The 22,735-nt window shown below is 40.1% G+C and overlaps 1 protein-coding gene across 1 annotated transcript in view; it reads left to right on the top strand.

The window, feature by feature from the left end:
- Positions 1–13,910, top strand: part of RAB31 (RAB31, member RAS oncogene family) — a 65,353-nt gene extending 51,443 nt beyond the window's left edge. Inside the window, exons 6-7 of the mRNA XM_010584803.1 lie at positions 2,337–2,446; positions 13,782–13,910. Of these exons, the coding sequence (XP_010583105.1) occupies positions 2,337–2,446; positions 13,782–13,879 (208 nt within the window). The 3' untranslated portion in view covers positions 13,880–13,910. The remainder of the gene's footprint in view (positions 1–2,336; positions 2,447–13,781) is intronic.
- The last annotated feature ends 8,825 nt before the right edge of the window (positions 13,911–22,735 follow it).

Here is a 22,735-nt window from a genome sequence, read left to right as displayed (position 1 = left end):
GTAATAGTAATAGACTTTTCGTTCTGATATGTGTCCTGTCCTTCTGACAGGTCATTAAAAAGTAGTTTCAAAGACAGGAGCTGAGACTTCAATGTTAAAATGTTGTAAGTGACCAAAATATTTTTTGAGCATTATAGAAGTCAGTAGTCATAACAGCAACAAAGAAGTGTTTACTTCCCTGAAAACATGGTGCACCTTCTTAACAAATCATGTTCACTGGAAATTGCCAGATTCTTGGTTAAGAGAATGCAGCAGAATTTCATGCTCAAACCTTCCCTCTATGCATCCAGAATACCTCTTTATTCAGTAATTATTCAGAAAGTCTCAAGGGAGACTGAATCAATAGAATGATTTGGAAAGGATAAAATGAAATATTTGACATCTTTCAGAATAGGAATCCCTCTAACTTTCCCCGTAGCCCTGGAATAACACTTTCTCAGCACTCCATTGATGGTTCTTGACTTCTTCCCTCTTCACCCCCATCTTGTGTGTGTTCACCTCTCAGCTTAGAGTTCAAGCATTTGTGCTTTTTATTTTTGACAAGGTAGCATCTGAGCAATGTTGACATCCAGATTATAACTCCACTTGATGTATGCAGCCATGTATGCGGCCTTCTCGGTGCCAGCAGCACTGGATGGCATGATGCTTATTGTCCACGTGCTGTGGACTTTTATAGGCTTCCTTTAGAAATGTTATCAGAGAAGGCTAAGAAGTATTGTGACGCTTCCTTGGAATTGTCACTTGCTGCTGTTTTACCTTTCCCTTGATTCCTGAAGCTTGCTTTCTCACCTAAATTACAGCAAGTTGAAAGTTCTCATTACATAGCCCTATGCTCTCAAATTTCTTTCTTTACTGTTGTTTGAATATTATGTTACGTAGTTTTAAGTTCCTTTTTTCTTATCTGCGGGGCCATCTGCAGATGGTGGTACCTTTCATAATAAAGGCCAGCGTGCCATTTCGGAAATAGTAAGGGGAATGCTGCCTTTTCTGCATCTTCCGCGACAAAAAGACATGTAATACAAAGAAGCACATAATGGAAACAAGCTCTGAATCCAGATGCTGGAATTGCAAGCTAATTTTTTGAAAACCATTTGTAGTAAATCAGGCAATTATTTTGCCTCTCTGCATGTTTCCCATAAGCAGCAGATCTGATTTATTTAAAATATATACCTCCATAAACTAATTGTGAAAATGCATTGCTCTGCTCCCACCTAGGTCCCTTCTGTTAAAGTCCAAGGCACTCATACTAGGAGGAAATTGTACTAGGAGTCTCTGGATTGGTTCCTCGGAGCTGTGGGGTGAAGGAGTTGGTGCAAATTCTGCATGAGCAACAGACAGCTATAAAGCCATACAAAATACACCAGTTGACATTTTGAACAACTGGAAGAAAAATAGGGCTGGCAGCCTGGTGTTCCAACATATTCCAACGTCCCCTGATTGGGTGTACCTTGGGTGCCTCTTAGCGTTTTCAGTCTCTGATTCTGAGCTGTTGCTCAAAAATCAGGAATAGCAATGGTTACAGACAGCAGCGGACGCAGGCAGATTCAGCTTTGCCACCTGGCTCAGGCAGATACAAGGTCAGTGTGGGGCTTGCTTTGTGTCTGAAGCAGAGGTCTTTTGCATGTTGTAAACTGCATTTACCAGCTTTTGGCATATGAAGTATTGGCTACAAAATGAGGATGTTCTACCAGTGATTTTAAGATGGTGTCACTTTGGTGACATGGCACAGAATGCTGGTCTTTCCCCAGTGAATCTGGCACTCCCAGATTGCTCTTGCCAATGTGCTCAGAGTCTGTGGCTTTCATATCTCTTTCAGAATCTCTCTTGTTTTCTTGCTGCTTGCAAACACTTAGACATACGATGCTCTTATCATTTTCTTCCACAACAGCCATATGCTATCTTGTTTGAACACTTGGTGTGGACAATGCTGGCTGCTGCCTGGATCAGCAGAGTTGTATGGCTTTTCTCTAGTGTTTTAATGCTTTTCTTATTGGGATTGAGTTTAAAAAATCAAACAAATGGGGTTGTCGTTTAAATTATCTTCCTTTTATCCATGAAGGCATGGATTCAGCAGCAAGTCCAAGAAATCTGCAGACCGATCATTGGTGAAATTTTGATATTTTGAATATGATGATCTAAATGCCGTAATAAGAAGAAAGACAGTACTACTTTAGCAGGGGAAAAAGAGCATACTAATGCTTTTCTGATTAAGCTGTGTCTGAGGTCTTTTTTTTTCTTGTGTTTTTTTTTGTTTTGGGACTTTTTTTTATCCAAAATTAATTTTTTTTTTTAAATTTGGTTTCTTTTATTTGTAAATTTTTTTTTCTTTTTTTTAGAGAGGTTCCTATGAAGGATGCCAAAGAATATGCAGAATCTATAGGTGCAATTGTTGTTGAAACCAGTGCAAAGAATGCTGTTAACATTGAAGAACTTTTTCAAGGAATAAGTAAGTAAATGCTCCCTTTATTTATTTATTTAATTATGACTGTTTGGAGGTCTTCTGAAAATAGCTGTCCGTTTTGGGTCTAAAAACTTCTTTCCGAAGGATATCAAGAAATCCACTGGGCCAGTAGTATGGTTGCTGTTTTTGCAGCTGTAAACTAAGAATGACATTGAATACACCAGAGCAGAACACAGTAGACAGTAGATATGGGGTAAGCCTATTCCCTCTAAATCTGTATATAAATCCTGACCAGGGTCACATCTCCTGTTTCAGACCAAGCCTGCTGTAGAGGTAATACTGTTGATCTTATCATCATGTTGATAAAAACTTAAATGTTGAGAAATGCGCCTGGAAGGCTATGATAAGTAGAAAATAGTCATTGCAGTGGAATCCGTTTAAAAAAAAAAATTTTGTCTCCAGGTCTTTTAAACAAGATGAGGCTGTCATTCCTCGTGAGGAGAAGAAAAAACGTCTTGTTCAGTTTGCCTAGCGCTAGGGGTTGCAGTTTTGGTCTCTGGCTGCAAGTGGGAAGGACCTTGCGGGCTGGAGGGGACCTCAGGAGACCTTCAGTCCAACCTCCTGCTCAGAGCAGACTTGATAGTGAATTCCGACCAGGTTGTTCAGGCCATTGTCTGGCTGGGCCCGAGAGCAGAGGTTCCACAGCCTCCCTCTGGGCAGCCGAGTCCAGTGTTTGAGTAGTCCTCACAGTGGCATCCCCCCAGGCATATCAAGTCAGAACCTCTCCTGATTCAGTTCACGGCCACCATCGCTCATTGTCCTGGATGCACATTGGCAAAGAGCCTGGCTCCCTCGTCTCAGCGGCCCTCCCCATAGGCACTGACGGGCGGCTTTGCGGTCCCCCAGAGCCCTCTCTTCTCAGGCTGAACAGGCCCCATTTCCTCAGCCTCTCCTCGCAGGGCAGGTGCTCCAGCCCCCTGACTGCCTTGGTGGCCCTCCTCTGGACTCGTGCCAGTTTGTCGACGTTTTCTTGTATCGTGGGGCCCAAAACCGGACGCGTTGCCCAGCTGTGTTAGACTGTATCTAGATGGGGATAACCGCTTCGCCTGATCTGCTGGCTTGGCTCTTGTTGGTATGACTTAGGATGCTGCTGACCGTCTCTGCTGCCAGGGCAGGCTGCTGGCTGGTGCTCAGCTTGCTGTCCTCAGGTCCTTTTTAGCAGAGCTGCTTCCCGGGCAGCCAGTCCCCAGCCTGTCTCATAGCCAGGGGCTCTTCCTTCCCACAGGCAGGGCTTGGCATTTGTCCTTTCTGAGCCACATAAGGCTCCTGTTGGCCCGTTCCTCCCTCTAGCCTAAGGCCCTCTGGACAGCAGCCCTGCACTCAAGGGTATTGAATGCACCTCTGAGCTGGGTATCATCTGAGGGTTGAAGGGGGTGCGTATTTTTTCCTCCTTCAGGCCACTGATAAAAGGTGTTAAGCAAGGTACTCCACTTGTAACTGGCCTACAGGTAGATACATACTGTTAACCACTGGCCTTTAAGTCTGATGATCCAGCCAATTTTTCACACAGCTAACAGTCTGCCTATCTAGGCTATAACATCCCAGCTTGGATGTACCAGGATGCTGTAGGAGAAAGTATCTAAAGCCTTACTAAAGTCAAGGTAGACAACATCCAATGCTCTCCCTCAATCACAGAACCAGTCATACTGTCATTTAGGGCAACCAGGTTGGCTGGACATGGTTTACCCTTGGTAAGTCCATGCTGACTGGTCCTGATCACCTTCTTCACCTTCGTGTGCTCAGAAGCAGCTTCGGAGAGAATGTTGCCCTGTGGTTTTTCCAGGAAGCAGAGTGAGGCTAACCAGCCTGTAGATCCATGGCTTGTTATTGCCCTTTTTGAAGTCAGGTATAACAATCACCTTTCTTCAGTCATAGGGCACCTCCCTCATTCTCCACAACCTTTCAAAAAGGAGAGGAATGATAAAGAACAGCCTTGCAGTGATATTGGCTTCCTCCCTCTGCATCCTCAGGCTTGTACGGGTTGAGACTTCTTAAGAGCTCCATGACTTGATTCTCTTCCACTACTGGTGGTTCCTCCTCTCCCTGAATCCTGTTTTGGGGTGGAGAGGCCTAGGAGACAGCACATCCAGAAACTCAACTTTGTTTCCCTAAAGTATTTTATTTTATTTCACACATTCATAATCAACTCATATTATCTACCACACTTTGCCTGAGACAGGACCTGTTCAAGTGTTTGCTTCACTTGCATGGGATGTATTTGGAATGGTTACTGAGAACTGATATTCCTAGAATACGCTACCTTTCTTTTACCTCCTTTAAAAAAAGGAGGAGTGTGTAAAATGGCTGGCTGGAGGAACCAGTTCTTCCTTGTGATAGTTTACTTGATTGTCTGCGTCTGATTGTGAATGTTCTCGAGGAGGAACTCATCCTTGCCACATAATTAGATAATTAGTTTCTGTCTTTGATAGTTAATGCTGCAGCTGGCAGCGTATACTGTCCCTAATAATGGATATAATAGACGAGGAAAATCAGCTAAATTAAGTTTAGTATGAACTAGATACCCAGGCAAGTGCACTTAATTCCACAGGAAATTATTTCTATATATAGAAATATTTGGTCTCGGTGGATGTACTCGTGACCTTATCAAGTACTCAGCAGAGAGAAAGGAGAGAGTTGGTAGTGTATGTTTATAGAAATATAGTGGAAACCAAGTGAAAAATGCTTAATTAGCAGGAGAATTAATTAGTATGATTGTGACTGGGCAGAGAGTATGGATAACTTTCTGATGTTTTACACCACTTCAGTCTTTGTGCAATTTCCAAAAAAGGTCTGTCTATGCCCAAGTTGCATGGCAGCATTTCTGCCTTTTCAGTGTATGAAGTCCCTCTGTGGCCGTGTTTCCTACCCTGTTGTCCAATTTTATTTGTGTGGTGCCCTAGAAGTCATGCTGCAGCTTCAGTTTTGCTTTCACACTGCCCAAGAGTTCGCACCCTTCTCTTGGTGCTGCTGTAGAAGGGCATGGTGCAGCACTCCAGCCTCTGATGAGGGAAACAGCAACTTCTGTTTACATTGGATTTTGTAGGTAAACTGTATGTGTTGTCTATTTTACAGTCTGGATTCGGAATCATAGTCCAACATGTGTAGAGAATTTCTCCATTAAAAACCTTGAAATTGATACCCCAAACAGAAAGGGTAGACTACATTTTAATTTAGCCAAAAAATTTACCTCCTGCTTGCTTATGCTTTTCATTTCCCAGGGGTATTTTAACATAATAATTTTTGCTTCCTAAGGTGTCTAACAACTGTCTCTTTTCCAGGGAAAATGTTGTGAACAGAGTGAAATAGTATAATGGGAAAAAATTACTCAACATAATGATAGAAAGAAGGCAGAAAATAAAAGGGGAACTGGGATGTTTTGCTGATAGCCAGATAAATCTTGGAAAAATTATAGAGATTATAGACAGATCACTTCATTTGTAAGCTTATTATATTACAGTATTTTTAAAAGATTTTTTTAAAATAAGTTTCTCTTAGGATTTGAGGATTTGACTGCTTTGAGGAATGTCTTAATAACACAGTCCCAACACAAATCCATTGTCCTTAATTCTTCTCAAGAAAATACAAGATGTGAAAGACTAGAATTGGTAAAAGTTTCTGATTTTTAGAAGATGGGGCAAATCTGGCAGGAGGCTGAGGATGAAGTCTGAGCACAAGAGTCATCAAAGCCAGTGTTCTCTGCACTGGAGAGTTTTCACTGAGCTGTGTAATGGGATGCAGCTCCTGGCTGTCTGTTGAACCCCTGTGATTTCAGGTGGCAAGCCACTACACCTACCCTGGTTACATTTAGCAGTGCCTGACTGAAGGCTTGCTGTGATTGTGAAACATCACATGGCTGTTTTATTTCTCTGCAAACAAGACAAGAATATTTTTAGTACAGTTGTATATTCTCCACTTGGGCTAAATTTTTCCCAATATCTTTCTTAAAAGGTTTTTGACATAAAAAGGGCTTAAGATTTTAGTGGTTTTTCATGTGTTTCAGTAGTTCTTTTTTAATAGCTGAGTGTCTATAGGATCAAATGTTATTAATTTTTTATTCCCAGCCTTAGAAGAATCGTACGCACAGCGGCTCCTTGTTGCTGGTTTATACTTCAGCAGCAGCAAAAATGCCAGGAATGTATTATACGATAGCAGTATAATAGAGTATAAAGTTGTGCCTGTGCAGGGGTTGTACCAGTTCTCTATTGCCCCTTCTTGGTTGTGGGGCTTTAGTCCACTGACTGCTGCTTGTGCCTGAGAAGGCAGCTTACCTATTAAAACTGGCTGGTTTTCAATGACAGGTGCCCCAAGTGTACTGTCATTTAGTAGTGGTCACATCCTTGCTTTCACACCGTTCATTGAACGTTTAGTAGCAATCACACCATTCATTTAACAACTCAAGCCTTCGTTACCTTATTCAAATCTAGTACATGCCCAGCTGTTTCTCTTCAGCCTGCGTGTATTGCCTGTTACCTTAGCATGAAGGTGCCCCAGATACAAAAGAGAAGGTTACATAGAAGCCATCCTCTATAAACGATAGAGCTGAGACTGTACCTCCCAGGTTAATACCAGTCTGCATCAGTAGGTCCAAAGGTAAACAGGCAGTGGGATGAGTAAACTGCTGAAGAATAGCTAGCCAAGTGAAATACGAAATAAACCTGTGCTTAAGCAAAAAAAAAAAAAAAAGATGGGCATGCATTACTTTTTTGGAGTCTGGCAAATGTTGGAGGTTGGTGTACTACCAAAGGGGGCAAGATTGAAGCATTTCAGCATCTTCTGTCGAGGGTGAGAGGAAAGTGAGGAATAAGGTTATCAGAATTGCTCTACAGAAAGTGTGTAAAGGGTCGTTAGCACGCTCAGTCTTACTGATGCTAGCACTACGAGAAGGAGAGACAGGCTGGTGTTTAAAAATCCAGATTAGGATGTTCTCCCTAGATGAGACTTCCTAATTAGAGGAGATAGTTTTTGTCTCAGTATACAGCCTTTCATGTGGTAAATGCTCAGTTATAAATGTGTGAAGCTATTGATTTTCTGATGCCTTGCCAGCAGCTCGTATATTGAATATTTAATGTAACCCAAATACTTGTTTCCTAGAAATACTGGGAGATTAAAAAAAAAACCAAACCCAACCTCTAGAGTTTACAGTTTAACCAGTTGTATACTGGACAAACTAGAGAGGGATGTGTGAAATGTCTCTCTCTGGAAGGGGGAGGGATCCTTTCCAGTGGACATTCGATGTTTGCACTGACTCGAATGGACTTGGATGGGTGGAATTGCAGATGGACAATTTTTGAGCTTTGTGGAAGACAAGTTTGGTGTTTTTCATCCTGTTACCTGCTGACGTGCAGATATCTGTGAACTACTGTGAAGAGGTCTATGAAAGACATTTTAAGAAAAGCAAGCATGTTTATGTTGCAAAGCAATTCATACATGCCATTTTTAAGGCAGCCTAAGCTCATAACTGAATTTTTGTAGAGGGTATTCACCTACTATGAAAGGATGGAAAAACCTTGTCCTAACTTACAAGTATTTGAGATTATATTCTTTACAGTTTATGCTCCCTGTATTTCTAGGATTAGTTGTCCTCTTGCTTTCAAATTTTAATAAATGAAGGAAAACTTACTAGCCTTTGGACTAGTCTTAAACTTGTGAGGTCCTGGATTTCTTTCCAACCATAGGAGAGCTCTTCAACGTAAGCTAGTAAATAAACCAAAACAGCCCAAAGTTAATTACAGCAGGACCTCAAATCAAGGTTGGATCTCTTAGTAATTAAAGTAATTAGGAATTCTGTTGTTTACTTTGATGCATGTAAGATTTAAATCTTGGTGGGTTTTTTCCTACAGATTTTAATTAAATGGGCAAAATTTAGTTGTATTGCTGCTTCCCTAGCAAGAACTTCAGTGTAAGCCATCTATGCAATATTCTTTAAAAAAAAAAAAAAAGCTGCGGTTTTTTTCTTGCATGGAGATGCTATTAGATATGCTACTAGAAGTATTTAAATAATTGCGACTTAACTGTGTTTAGTTATGCAATATCCTTTATTGTAAATATGTGCTATCTTGCATGAAAACTTACAACTTGAAGTATACAGCAGTCATCTCTGTCAGTTGGGGAGATCCTGCTTCACTGCAAGTATGGGAGAGAAAAAGAAAATAGAGACTGACTAGTGGGCCAAGCTTTATAAACTGCATGAGAGAGATGGGGAACTTCTAAAATATCAATGAAACTGGTTTCAAAGGATGAAAGGATTTCGGGAGATAAGAAGTGTGACTGTTGTAAGTCCTACAGGTGCAGAATGCCAAAACTGTTGAATAAGACGAGCCTGCCTCATTCTGCCATGCCTTCACAGATCGCTGTGATTTATTGATGTGATTTGCAGAGAGCAATGCTTTGCAGGGGCTTACCTTGCTGTGATACAGCCAGCAATTTTACGAGGAGGTTCTGGCCATTGTATAGCTGTTGTACCACTACTTGAAGAAGTCTGCCTTTTCTCAGGCAAGCCACAGTAGTCACATCCTCAGGATGCTGCGGTGGCTGTCAGGCTGCTGCTCTGGAGCCAAATGAAATGGATTTCACATCCAGCACTAGCAAAAATCTCCCCTTCCTTCAGTCCCCTAAAAAAAATTCAGTTGTACGTGATTTTCAGACAGAGAACAGATGGGACCAGTGTGCAGAAAGCCACTGTGCAGTACTGTGATGTCTGGCCTCTTACCCTTAGCAGAACTGTTGTAGTTGTGTTACGTGTTAGGACTGTGCTTCTTTGGGACTTGGACTTCATCATCTGGATGTGCCAGCTCAGGTCGATCACATCTGTTTTCCTTTCCACTACACACTGAATGAGTATCTGTTCAATCCAATGTTGTGGTTGTCCCTTTATCAGCACGGTAACCAGTTGGGTTTTTCTGTTACACTCAACTTTAAGGCTGTTTCCAACTTTTCACGCAGTCTTGTACAGGTCAATAATGAAACTAGTTTAATGTTAAAAAAGCAAACAAAATTAAAAATCCCAACTCCAAGCCTGATTTTTCTGAGCTAATGGATGTTACAGCTTATAACTGGAGCATTGCGTTCAAAAAGGAACAAAGCAGATTTTATTACTGTGATGATGTGTCCTGCTTCTAGCTGCAGCAGAGCAATCTCCATCTGCCTGCCTTCAAGTTCTGCTCGCAGAGCTGTCACCCAGTCCCTGTTGTCTCTCTTGCTTCCCTGCTCCAGTCTTCATTTTTCTCCCTTCCCATTTTGTTTACCTTGTCCCAGCCTCCCATTTCCCAATCTCTTTGCCTCTGGCACTCTCAGAACCGCAACTCTCAGGGTGCCAATTAATCTCTTTAACAAGTCTCAGATTCAATAGCTGGAGTTGGAACTCTTAGCAGGCCTTGGAGAAGACTCTGACCTTCATCCTGGACTGCCTCAGCCCAACTCAACTGTGCTAGAAAGGAGGAGATGCAATTGATTTAGTGCTTCCCACCTGTTAACCTGGATGGTTCACTTCAGAACCATGACAATTTCTGTAACCTTACATTTGAGCAGTCTCTTGTGACACTTATTATTTTTACACACCGTGGTGTGTTTGCTGGAATGAGATCATGGAGGACAGCAAGACTTCTGGAGGAATCTGTAGAGGTGCATGTTTACAAACAGTTTTGGTGCACAAAATCTGTGAAACATGGTCTAAACATTAGTGAAATGAAACCAAAATATATAATCAGATATTTAATTAAAGTGAAAAATCTAATTTTTAAATTGCAGTCAGTAGACCTCACTCCATAGAAATATCAGCAATGGGAACCATATGGAACTTTTATACTGTCTCAGTAATAATATATCCCCAAGTTCTTCATTTCACCAGTTCAGCTGCAGAGTTCTTAGATAAATGTATGTGCATCTGTTTTTCTCTGTGCGATTGACCGTTTCAGTTGGAATCCTAAGATGTGCTGTTGGTGGTCTTTGGCAAGCTGGCTAGTTGTGTCTTGCTCTGCAAAATGGAGAAAAGACTCTATTTATGGTCTAGTTTGTCATCTTTAAGTTAAGCAACAGAAGATTTCAATCTCTCATGGACCGTTGGAGCTGACTCTGTCTTAACAGAGCTGTCTTTGGTTTGAAGAGGAATTGTCTTAATCTTTGTTACTACTTCAGCGGGAGAATTGCAGGGCTGGATGTCAGAGCACTACTGCTCCTTTCTGGCATCAACTGCATGAAAGAAATAGCATAAACAATGTTGTAGGTTATCTAATACAGGGGGATTTTTTTATTGCTCTGGAACAGAGATTATGTATGCCAGTGAGATATACATTTTAAATGAGTAGATACTTTCTAAAATTAATTCAGTTTATGACCTCTGTTGATCCTGACTCAGTGCTAGCTGTATTTTAGTTGGTGTCAGCAATATGATGCCATATTTATCATGAGCTGAATGACAAGATGAGATGATCGCAGTGCTTTTAGGTAGGAATAGTGATTGAGCTGGTTTAGAAGCAGGAAGTGTAGATGCAGGCTCAGCATCTTACTGCTCATCCTTAGTGTTCTGCTGCTACTTAAAGCTTTCTCTGTTACAGTGTCTGCTGTGAGACTAGCTGTCAAGGAGGCCCAGGGAGAGACCATTGGTCAAGTAGATTTCTGACTGATTATTTTTATTCAATTCCCCTGGCTGTTGGTAACAAATCACTGTAGTATTTGCTGTGGAGCTTGTTCTCAGGTGTTGGTGACTGAGTTTTATGCTCCAAGAGAGTTACTCCTGTCAGCTGCGCATCAGGTGGTAAAAGCTGCTTCAGTGGGGATAAATCTTGTTACTAAAACTAAAATGATTTAACTTGATGGTTTAATAAATCTGGTAATAAGAGAAATAATAAGTGAGAGAAACTCACCTACTAAAAGAAGATATTCTCAAACTTGACTGTTCAAAGGTTTATTTCCTTGCGTTGAATTTGGAGGGGGGCGGGGAGTGGTGGGTGGTATCCAAACAGCAGAAACATGGCTAGTAAATGACAAACACTACTTAAGTTTAAAGGCCAGAATAACTAATCAGCAGATATTATGTCTAGAGACTTTTTCTCTTTATTATTTGTCATTATCTGTGTGGTTTTTATCATCTTGAGAAATTAAATAAATCAATGTGATTCTTAACAACATATATTGTGTCCTGGTCTGAACTGGACAAAGTGCTTGCTGACCTTGAAGCCTGCAATGTTTTTGCTCTAAAGATAAGTTTGCCTGCTTCTTTGCATATACATCAAGAGTACTGTAGAAAAGACTTGAAGCTCATAAGAAATATGGAACGCTGATGAAAAAACAAATAGAGGTAACATGATTGTTTAATGCGGACTTCTAAAATCAAAGTTAAGGTAGTTTGCATGTTAAAACTCTCTTCCAAACTTGCTGTTAGAAGAACCAAACATTTAGAGAGTATTTGCCTAATGGTATCTTATGGAAACTGTGCCTGTAGATTCCAATTCTTTTAGCTACATCGTGGTCTGAGTCAGGTTGACAGGGCTTTGTTTCAGCTGGCACTGAGTTGAAAGCACTTCGGAAATAGTAAGTACCTAATGCAGAAGTTCTCTGCAGGTCTCTACAATGACAGTGTTACCTTCTTGGAAAGCCTCTCACAGATACTACATTCTTCATATTCTCTAGAGTTTTAAGAATTAGTGGATTCTCTTTGTCTCCAAACAAAGCCAATGGAACTGATACAAGTAACAGCTGTGTCTACAACTACCTATTCTGCTTTTTATTTTACTTTGAAAGGGCACTTACAAACATGAAGTCCAAACAGAACATAAGCAGAGTGTGAAGTTAATATTTTAGTGACCTGAATCGAGTGCAGCATTGTAATGTCAGTGCTTACACATGCTTCAGCCTTCAAGATACCCATTTCTCACTCTGTTGGACCAATTACAGTATCTTTAGCTTAGTAATGTGAGGAATTTCCCCCCTCTTAGTCAGTTGTACAAACACCCAAGATTATCTGCTTCACAAGTAACACTTTTGTTGTATAACATACCTGTTCAGAATTGACTGACTTAAGAGAGGTGAGATTTTGATGGGCTTGACCAAAGGTAATTTAGGGACAAGTTTTACAGATTAAATTTTGCTGTTTGATTTCATTATGATTGGGTTTTACCCGAATGCTTTTAACTTGGCCTCCCACAACCATTCCCCCAAGTAATTTGTAGGACTTGGGCTTCAACATAGGTACATAATTCATAGAACATTTGGCAAGAGAGAGCTGTGAATAAATGCAGCAAAGGGTGGGGAAATCTAAACTGTAAAATCCACCTGGATTATGATGAGCTGTTCACAGGAACTTTATGCTCTCTGAAAGTGGCATAAACAAACGTTAAATATTTTAACTCTGTTATTTAACATGGGTAATAGTAAAACCAGGAGCAATTCATAGAAAGTAGATTCAGCTTCAGAAAAAAATTCCAGGAAATCCACAAGGTAATGAGAAAGTATGTTACCATGACTGTGAGCTCTCTGAGATACTGATGGAGGGATCGTGCAGTGGGTTTAAAGGAAAAGCCAGGCCCACACCAGAGACAGAGGATAGATGGGACCTGGGAGGACCTTGTTTTTCCATTTATAATTCTAATTATTAAGCACATTGTATGTAGTCCATGAGCAGGAAGCCAGTTAGACAAAAGATGCAGCAGTACTGAAAGTGCACACAGGGGAGGGAGTTGGAGCAGTGCCTTCTGCCCCTGGGAGAGATCTCCTGTGATGGCTGAAATTCTTTCAACACTTAAAAGTAATCACCCCATAAGATGATTAAAAGGTCAGGAGAGTTTGGGGGGGGGGGGGGTGTTAAGCAATCAGAGCTGTCAACTGGAAAGACACGGGTACCCCTCAAAGAAGGGAGGGATTCAATGAAAAGAACAGATTTGTTTTGCAAGTATAGGCAGCATGTGTTTAGTTACAGTGCTTTGTAAAACTCTAGTGTACAAGGACTAAATGCCATGCAGATTTAGGACAGGCAAGATCTCATTAAACTAGCACCTTTCACATTTAAGTGGAATTAGGAGAAAGCCAAGGATTTTCTCGTAGTTGTAAGGTGCTCAGTAAGATAACTTTTTTTAATACATGGATAACATAATTTCAGTGTACTTCATGCATTCTCAATAGCCATATTTCATAAATTTTTTAAAATGTGAAAATCTTCTTTCATAAGCAGGATGCAAGAAAAACGATTCAAGGTACACAGGAGACAGTTGTTTTCTGGTGAATTTTCACAGATGTAATTCTTATGCAAGCTAAATCATTCTGTTACCTGCATGTGTTGTTTACTACATTATGAAAATTGAATTCACTGTCTCCTTGTGTGTTTCAGGTCGGCAAATTCCACCCTTAGATCCTCATGAAAACAGTAACAATGGAGCAATCAAACTTGGAAAGCAGACTTCACAAACGGGTAGGCGATGCTGCTGACCCAACTTGGTCTTTTTAGATTTACTTGAAAAACAGCACCATTTGCTCTTTTCACTGGGAAAGGACTTCATGATCTCAGCGACATCACTCCTTATCTTGAAAGCAGTAATTTCAATACTTCCCATGAGCAATAATGCAAGGACCAGAAGCAGAAAGCTTTACTTCAAAGGGATTTTGCAAAACCTAGTTGGAAAATCCTCTCTAATATCCTGTCAAAATTACAATGATGAAGTACTCTGATTCTCTGTTTAAACCAATGACTGTTTTTTTGGTTTGGTTTTTTTTTTAATAAAAAGATCCTTTTATATATAAAATTTAGATTTGCTGCAAAAACTTCTTTTACATTGCAAAGTGGACTTGGCATGTTTTTTAGAGTTCTCTCTGTAATAATAGGGTGAAAAAAACCCATAAAGCCTGAATTTTTGCTTACAGTTTCTCTGCCATCTTTCTAGCTGGACTCTGCTTTGGTATTTTTCTAAATCTATAGCTTCATCTCGTACTTTCAGTAAACATCAAGAAATGGACTCAATTTGCTAACCAGAAAAAAATGGATCCAAAGGATGAGCGAGTGCAATTTTTACAGGCCAGAAGTCAAAATCTGTGTCAGGAGGTGCTGTGTATGTGAAAGGAGGAGTTGTCATGAAGGAGACTGCTGGACCCCATGCAGTTCCAGTCTGCTCCAGAAAGAAGCGAAGATGCAGCTGCTGTGCTTTGCCTGAATTGATTCCCTTTCCAGGGTGTAGGCTTCATTAATTACTAAAATCGTAAAAAGAATATAAATACCAGCTTAATCTCCATTGCTTACCAGGTTTCCTCCAACTCTCTGCCCCACACCAAAGTTGTCTCTGCTCAAAGATGCCGCTTCCTTGGTTTCTAAAAGAGGGTGCCACAGTGCCCCACTCCTTATGGTCCCACTGCTGCACTCCAAGAAGTCTTCAAGTTGGATGAATGATACTTCTGTACAAAAACAGTTTAAGAGAGCACAATACAATTTGGGGTTAAAGGCTGGAATCTAATAAAACAAACCAGAATGTTTCTTTACAAATGTAATTCCGTGAATTTGTGGAGTAGTCTCCTCACTTGTGTGGGGATGCAGTATGGAAGACCCACTGCATGATACCTTTGAAGCTTGATGCACTTGAAAGTATAGTGTAGGAAAAAAGAATCCCAATAGGTGGTTATGAACTAGAAATAATGTAAAACTGTATGCGTTCTTCATTTCCATCTTTTATGAATGTGCGTGACTGAGATGATAGAATCCAAATTTATCATCTTCATCAATTTCACTGGAAATCGGAACTAGGGTAAGAAATGCAGGCTTCAAAACCAAAGCCTAGCCTGCATTCCACAACATTAATTTGCTCTCTTAGGAGGAAAGTTAACCTCACTGCACCTTTGTTGGGGGACTTATGAAAAGCGAACAAAATGGAAAAACAACTTTCCATAATAAATCATGAACAGGCAGGCTAGAGCTGGGTTTCCATGTTTATACATAAAAACCAGACCTTATTGCCTGGTTGTGAGATTGCTTTGATAAAATGACAGTAATTATTAGGGCTTGGAACAGAGCCAGATTAAATCAATGGGAACATTTCTTTGTCTTCAGAAGGCTTGAAGTAGTTTTAGGTGGGAAATGTCCCACTGGATTTTATCTAAGAATCTAAACTGCATTGTTTTTTTCACATATAATCCATTTCTCAGATATTTTGGACTCCTTTGAAAGTACTCATACTTGAAAATACCCCCTGGGATAATACACAGACTCAGATAGCTACCATGAGAAAGGATATTTTGGGTAAACTTTTGTCGCCTGTGCTAAGATATGATCTGTGCTGCTGCTTCATTGCAGCAACTATTTTACAGATAGTCCAGGGTTATTTAAGTGAAAATTCAGCAATCGTCATTGCTGGTAGTTGGGGAGTGGGACAGGCTCCTTTAGGGAACATTTCATCCCATCCTAGTACAAGCAAGTCTGCCAGGGGTGCCTGTCTCTTTCACCTGGCTGGGGAGGGAGAAATTAACCTGGCCTTCAGCACTAAAGAAATATCAAACTTATCAACATAACAGATTCATATAATTCATGGGATCTATGACCCAATGCTGCAAGAGATGTGGTTCTTCCTAAATAAAACCCAGTAAAAGGCTAGACCTATTACCAAGAAAACAAGGTGAGATCAAACCCATGTTTTTAAAGGTGTCATAAATTTTAGTTCAACCTATAATAGTTATGCATAACTGATTTTTAAGCTTTCATAAATTTTTGCAGCATGTTTTTTTTTTTAATGTGACATCTCAAAACTCATTAAACCCTACGTGAGATGCCTGAAAGCTTTGTAAGACAATTCTGCAAATACCTTGTACACTAATTTATGCTAGAACTGGCAATTGATGCTGATCTGTTTGGGATATTGTCCTGAACAGCCAGCTCTCACAGCTGCCCTTGAGCTGTATGTGAATCAGAACAGGTTTATGAGTTACATGTTAAAATAGTTTAAAATTGGAAGTTGTTACAGTGGATCTCTGGCAGATTTTAAAATTCAAATGCTGGCTAAGTAGGCTCAAAGATTTTTTTGCATTTGGTGGCCCAAATCAAAATTACCTTATTCTGCTTTTAGTCAAGAAAAAGATTTAAATGAATAAGGATTCTGATTGTATAAGTTCTTGAGCTTTGGGTTACAGTGAGCTTCAGTAGGGATGGATCTCTGAAGTCACAGGTGAAAAAAATAACAGGCCACTGTGCTGTGCAGAGCAGCTCGCATTTTTGAAGACAAGGCTCGCCTTCGATGATGGGGTTGCCTCTCTGCTATTTGTCAAAGCTGAAGTGCAGCTTGAGCATGCCTCTTAAATGGGGGAAAAATTGTGATTTTCAAATGTAAAATTCATGATTTCTGCTTCCTTTTGTTGCCTGTGTTGCTTGGAAAGTACCACCACCCTTCACAAACAGCCATAAGAATGACATACAAAAAAACCCCAAATGTGGAGTCAAAAGTTTCAGCAGCAATCGGAATTCCTCTTACAGTTAATGGCTTGTGAAGAGCTAAATTACTGTACAGGAGCACCTGACTGTAGCTGATTTACTATAATAATAATAATGATTAATAATAATAATGCTGCAGTTCTAGGTTGGCCAGCTGGTGCTGGATTTGTCCAAGATTTGTTTTCTCAAGAGAGCTGGCAGCAGGACTGAGGCACAGGCTGCACTGCCAAGGATGTTTGGTGGAGCTTGTTTGCACCGTGACTCAAGACTGTGACTGTCCAGTTGTGGGTGACTTGCTTTTATGGCTTGTCATGAACTATTTTAAAAACAAGGTTATGAAGGAACTAGTTTTCATATATGCTCTGCATATGTGTGTATATATAAGTACAGTTTTATATTGTTATGCTGACATGTAGTGTTTTTTCACTATGTCTGGTTCTCATATACTGCACGTTGTATTCTGTAAGTCTATTTTTTTGTTAATGATCATTTCAACTTTATGAACTTAAAGTTACAGATCAAAGGTAGCAAGAAGATGGAGACATGCATAGGTACAATTGTTGATTTGCCATTCTTATGCATGAAAATGGCATATTGTAGAAAAAGTTTGTCTTGCAGACTGAGAAATCTAAAAAAGGCCACTATTATCCAAGAATTGGGACTCAGAAGTAATAAACTGACACTCCAAAGGATAAAAAAAAAGAAAAGAAAACAAAAAAAAGTCAATTATTTTTGTTCGTGGTACAGCAGGTCTACCTAAAGTGCTGCAGTGTAACATGGGAATGTATCAACACCTAGAAAAGTCACCTGTCATCCCTTCTCTTCACTAATCCTTCACGGCACGTGGTAATACGCGTGACTAGAAAGACTAGACATGTGAGCACTCTGACTACAATCAGACCTTTTCAGTACAATGATGATACGTTTTACTATCCTACCCTTAATTATTTAAACCAGAGTCAGTGATAAATTGTCAATTTAAAACCACCTGCTAAGTACTCTTCCTCTGTTTTGTTTATATAAGGGCTTTGACTGGGCTGGACCCACTCGCTTCATGTATGGGATGCTGCAATCTGTTAATACTTTACCTTCTGTTTTACATATTAATTGTATCATACCTAATAATATTTTTTCCCTAAAATGTAGGTTTTGTGTTTTATTTAACCTACAATGATTAATGCTAATAAATGTTTTAAATAACTCTGATTTGGGGATGTCTCTGGTTTCAATAAAGCAGAACAAAATAGGTCCCATTTTTCACGTCAGTTGCTCTTGAAAAAGGGCTGTCTGCAGTCTGTGGATTGCTTACCTGGGATTTAAATGCTGCATGAAACGTGTGTGGCTGGCCTTTTAGCAGAAACTGAATGTGTTCCTGAGGGATCCTGCAGTGCAGTTGAACTTTCAAAAATCAGAAAAATATGATCTGAAAATCCCTTTGCTAAGTTATTTGATTTATCCATTAGAAGAGAGGTACCTGAGTGGCCAGTTACCAGCTTGGAAATTCAGAATAGTAGCTGTCAGTAAAAAGTGCGCTTGCAGTTAACCACTTGCTTTGAATAGCAACCATGACTAGGCTCATAAGACACTTTCTCTTTTGTATGTTTTTGTTTCGGCGGTACATTTAATTTTTTTTTTCCTACTTTATGTCCCTCAAACTTGTCTTTAGGAGTTAAGAATTAACATTCCGTTAAGAAGCATGCAGTATTTCATACCTCTTGGTGCTGTTGTTTCAAGAGGTCTTTAAACTCGCCAGAAGTTTTTTGCACTGGCTGGCTCGTATTTTCAAAGTTGTTATCACAACTATGAGGACTATGAATAAAGGGTTGGGTTTTTAAGGAAAAACGGGTTTTTAAGGAAAAACAGGTTTTTGGAGTAAGGCTTTTCTGACTACTATGATAAATTCAACACACACCAGTACACAGGAAGCACAGTAACTCAAATAACAGCACAGAACACCATCTCTTTAAGGAGATGTAAGGAGAAACCAGTATTTCAAAGGGGATTACACAGGTTCTGAGTTTAGTTACTGCTTGAAGATACCTGGCAGGATCTGTTCCCTGCTTTAAAGCTTTTATAATCACATTAAAAAAAATCATGTATCTTATCTCCAGCTATGCATAAACAAAACTGAACCCAGGTGCCTAACCGTAAACTGGAAAAGGTGATGTATTTAATTCAAGGAAAGCCTAAGTAAGCCCCTCTTCACTATTATCAGTGTGTTGGAAAATCAGAAGTGAACGCTGTTTGTCCTTTCAGTCTGGAAAGAGTTGTGCCCCTTGATGGATCAGTCCTTGTGTTGTCAGTGGGGTGTTTCACATGCCTTGAAAGCATGTTCCTGTAGTGCCTGAGGTTAGTTTAGAGTAGAATTTAGCAATGAGAGGGGAGCAGTACAACTGCCTGGAAAATAAACCTCCTCTGCTTTTCTTTTAAAGACTGACGGTTGTGTCTCGGGGTACTTAAGGAAAAGTATTTGACATTTTGGCCTTCAAAATCTTCACGACTGTGGCTTCAGTCTTTCTGCAAAGAGCATCATAGGACACCCTGCTGTGATCTCCTGAGTGCTGTTCTGAAATCAGGACAGCAAGGCTGATGAAATAGTCCGTGTATCCACTCCGTACCTCCACCCCCTCACCTAATCTGCAAAAGTGTTTAGGCTACTACCAGGTTTGTGAAATGCCTCCCTTCCCTGACGGGAGAACAATAAACTGCAGGTTTTTGGTTTGTTGGGTTTGGGGTTTTTTTTACCCCTTGATGTTGTTTTACACAAGACTACAGAGTAATTTCCTTAAAAGCATTAAAACACTCATGGGAGGATAGACTGGCTAAAATTATTTGTACAAATGTCTCTGTTAATTGGCGCAGGTTACTCCCTAAGGACTCTGTGTCAACGATAGGATGCATTCATGTGTAATGGGGTTCTTGACCATTAATAAGGTCCACTTTTGATTACATCTATTTTTTAACAGCTGGACCAGGGGTAAATTCATTTCTTGATGTAAATGCTTTCTCACTGTCCAAAAGTAAAACTCTTCACTCAAAACTGTAAAATCAATGGTTGACCGCATTTAGCAGGTTAGATGAGAAGGAATAATTAATAGCATAATGTAGCATAATGCAGCCTTTTTGGTGTCTGAAAAATCTATTTCAGATGGGTTTCTTCTCTTTCAATTAAGAAAAGTCCTTATTGGAAAATGTCTGTATTTCTGATACTACCAAGTGGGTCTTGATGCAGGTTAGCTACATTATCACTTGTCACTGCTGTGTATGTTGTGGGAACGTGAGGACAGGCTTGTGCTACTAGCATTCATAATCACTGTGTTTTCAGTAGATATGGTGTAGAAGTGTTACTGAAATTGTTTTGTAACACAGTTATGAAAACTTGAAGACAGTACACTGGCAGAACTTGAAGTGTAAGAGACCTGTACTAACTTGCATTTAGTGTCACACCAATTAACAAGTTTTTAATAAGTTGTCATTACTCAGTGCAGAAAAGTGTAGCACTAGGGTGGAAGAGAATTTTGAGGCTGCTGGTTAGGTATTAAACATTTATCAGCTTGGGAAGGATTTCTTTTTTCTGGCTTTTAAATTACTCCAGCCAGAAATCATTTTTATCCCTCAGGCTCCCTGAAGTATTTAAAAAAAAAAAAAAGCTTTCTTTGAAAAGTACTGACCTTGTTTTCTCAAAACCTCCCTGAGAACCTGAGCTTTATCTTTCCCATCATCTGTCAGAAGTTCTTTGAGACAGACCTTATTTATGATAAAACACTCAACCTTTCTGATTGCCACACTCTGGGAATTTTAGAAAACAAAAATGCATTTTCCCTGAAGTCCATTTAATTCAAATTTATTTTACCTAGTCAGTGCCATTCCTGCTCCCTCCATGGCAGTAAAATACATGTTTAAATTAGAAGATAAATACCTAACAACTAAATCCCTGTTCCCCTACAGCAAGTAGGGTACTCTGGGGAAATGATCTGTTACAGACTAAGAGAGAGACAATCCCTACGGTTCTGATTACATATTGAGAAGTACCAATCAATAAGGAAGTCAGCTTCCACATCTAGGAGATGCCCTTGAGGAAAATGAACATCACGTTCCTTCCTCTTTGTCAATATAACATGACTTGGGGGCTAAGCGATAGCGTTGCTGTTACTGACTTAAAATAAATAAAAAAATGAATAAGAGGATAGTAACAGTTTCTCTTCACTTGTTTAATAGGGTTGAAATGTAGGTTAAGCACCTTATAAAAAGAAATCCCTGCTTCTTGTCATCTTCAAAGGATCTGGCTGCTTTGCTGACAAATATATGTCGGGAGTTTTCATTGCTAAACAGAGGCTAAACAGCAAGAAAGAGCAACCTGGATGACACAGTGCATTTCAAAATCTCTTTCCAATATTCTAGCTCTGCAAAAACAGAAGTCATCAGCAAACCTAGAATCACTATCAAGTATCCAAGTTCCTGTATGTGTTCATCACTTATCATGTGGGACAATTTTGCACTGTAGATATTTACCAAAAAACCATAAAATGTGTAGTAGGAATCTAATAAGAGCCCTCAGAAAGAAGGACGTTCAAAATAAAGACTTAAATTTTCTGTGCTATTTCTTGAGACCATCAGGAACCCGAGTGAGAATTAAATAGCTTTCCTGGCACCATTCGCTTTAGAGATACCGTTTGTCCTCTGAGTTCCACCACACTCTGTAGGTCATTCCTGGTTCTCGGGGAAAATTTGCTTTCAAGGTGGCAACCTGAACCGCCTGCTGGCACCGGACCAGCTCTCCTCCCACGGCACAGCCTTTGACACCACAATGGTTCTCCCCATAGCCTCCGTAAGGAGGGACAGAAGCCGTATTAGCAGCTGATGTTTCTCATGGAGGTGACTCTGTTTCTTGGCAGTTTTGAACACAAAGGAGGCTTTTGAGATATGCTGGAAATATGAACTCATAATGATCTAGGAAAGGGCTCTCAACAGATAAGCTTGTTTCCCTCGTGACAGAGATACCAGAAAAGGAAACGCTTTTTTTTGTAAGTTTAGAACTTGTCATGCTTTAAGCCCTGCCAGCAACTAGGCACCACACAGCCACTTGCTCACTCCCCACCCACCGCAGTGGGATGGGAAGGAGAATTGGAAAAAAAGTAAAACTCATGGGTTGAGATAAGAATGATTTAATAACTAAAGTAAAATAAAATGTAACACTAACAATAATAATAATAATAAAATATACTACGACTACTAGTAATGAAAAAGAATATTAAAAAAAACACAAACCAACAACCAAGAAGAGACAAGTGATGCACAAGACAATTGCTCACCACCCGCTGACCGATGCCCGAGCAGTGATCCGCCCCTCCCAGCCACCCCCCCCCAGGTTACGTACTGTGCATGATGTTCTATGGTATGGAATATCCCTTTGGGTAGTTCGGATCAGCTGTCCTGGCCATGCTCCCTCCCAGTTTCTTGTGTACCTCCTCACTGGCAGAGCATGGGAAACGGGAAAATCCTTAACTTGGGATAAACGTGACTTAGCAACAACTAAAACATCAGTGTGTTACCAACATTCTTCTCATACTGAATCCAAAACATAACACTATACCAGCTACTAAGAAGAAAATTATCCCAGTCAAAACCAGGACAGAACTGAAAAGAAGGGACAAACAACATGATGATGTCCTACCCTGGAAGATACTTTTCATGGTGGGTCACAACCCCATCGAGGTGATAGAGAAGGAACAAAAGCCATGTCTGAAATAGAAAATTTGGATTTAGCATAAAAAGGATATCACATTATAAATGGTCCAAGAGTGCATATACATGCATTTCATGGCACAGCCATGTTAACACCATTGTTACTTGAGAATCCCAGCTAAAAAATGAGCATA

Source organism: Haliaeetus leucocephalus, unplaced genomic scaffold (assembly GCF_000737465.1).
Source record: "Haliaeetus leucocephalus isolate CR32 unplaced genomic scaffold, Haliaeetus_leucocephalus-4.0 Scaffold1007, whole genome shotgun sequence".
Lineage (NCBI taxonomy): Eukaryota > Metazoa > Chordata > Aves > Accipitriformes > Accipitridae > Haliaeetus > Haliaeetus leucocephalus.
The sequence above is the reverse complement of the archived record's forward strand: the minus strand, read 5'-3'. Positions and strand labels throughout refer to the sequence as shown.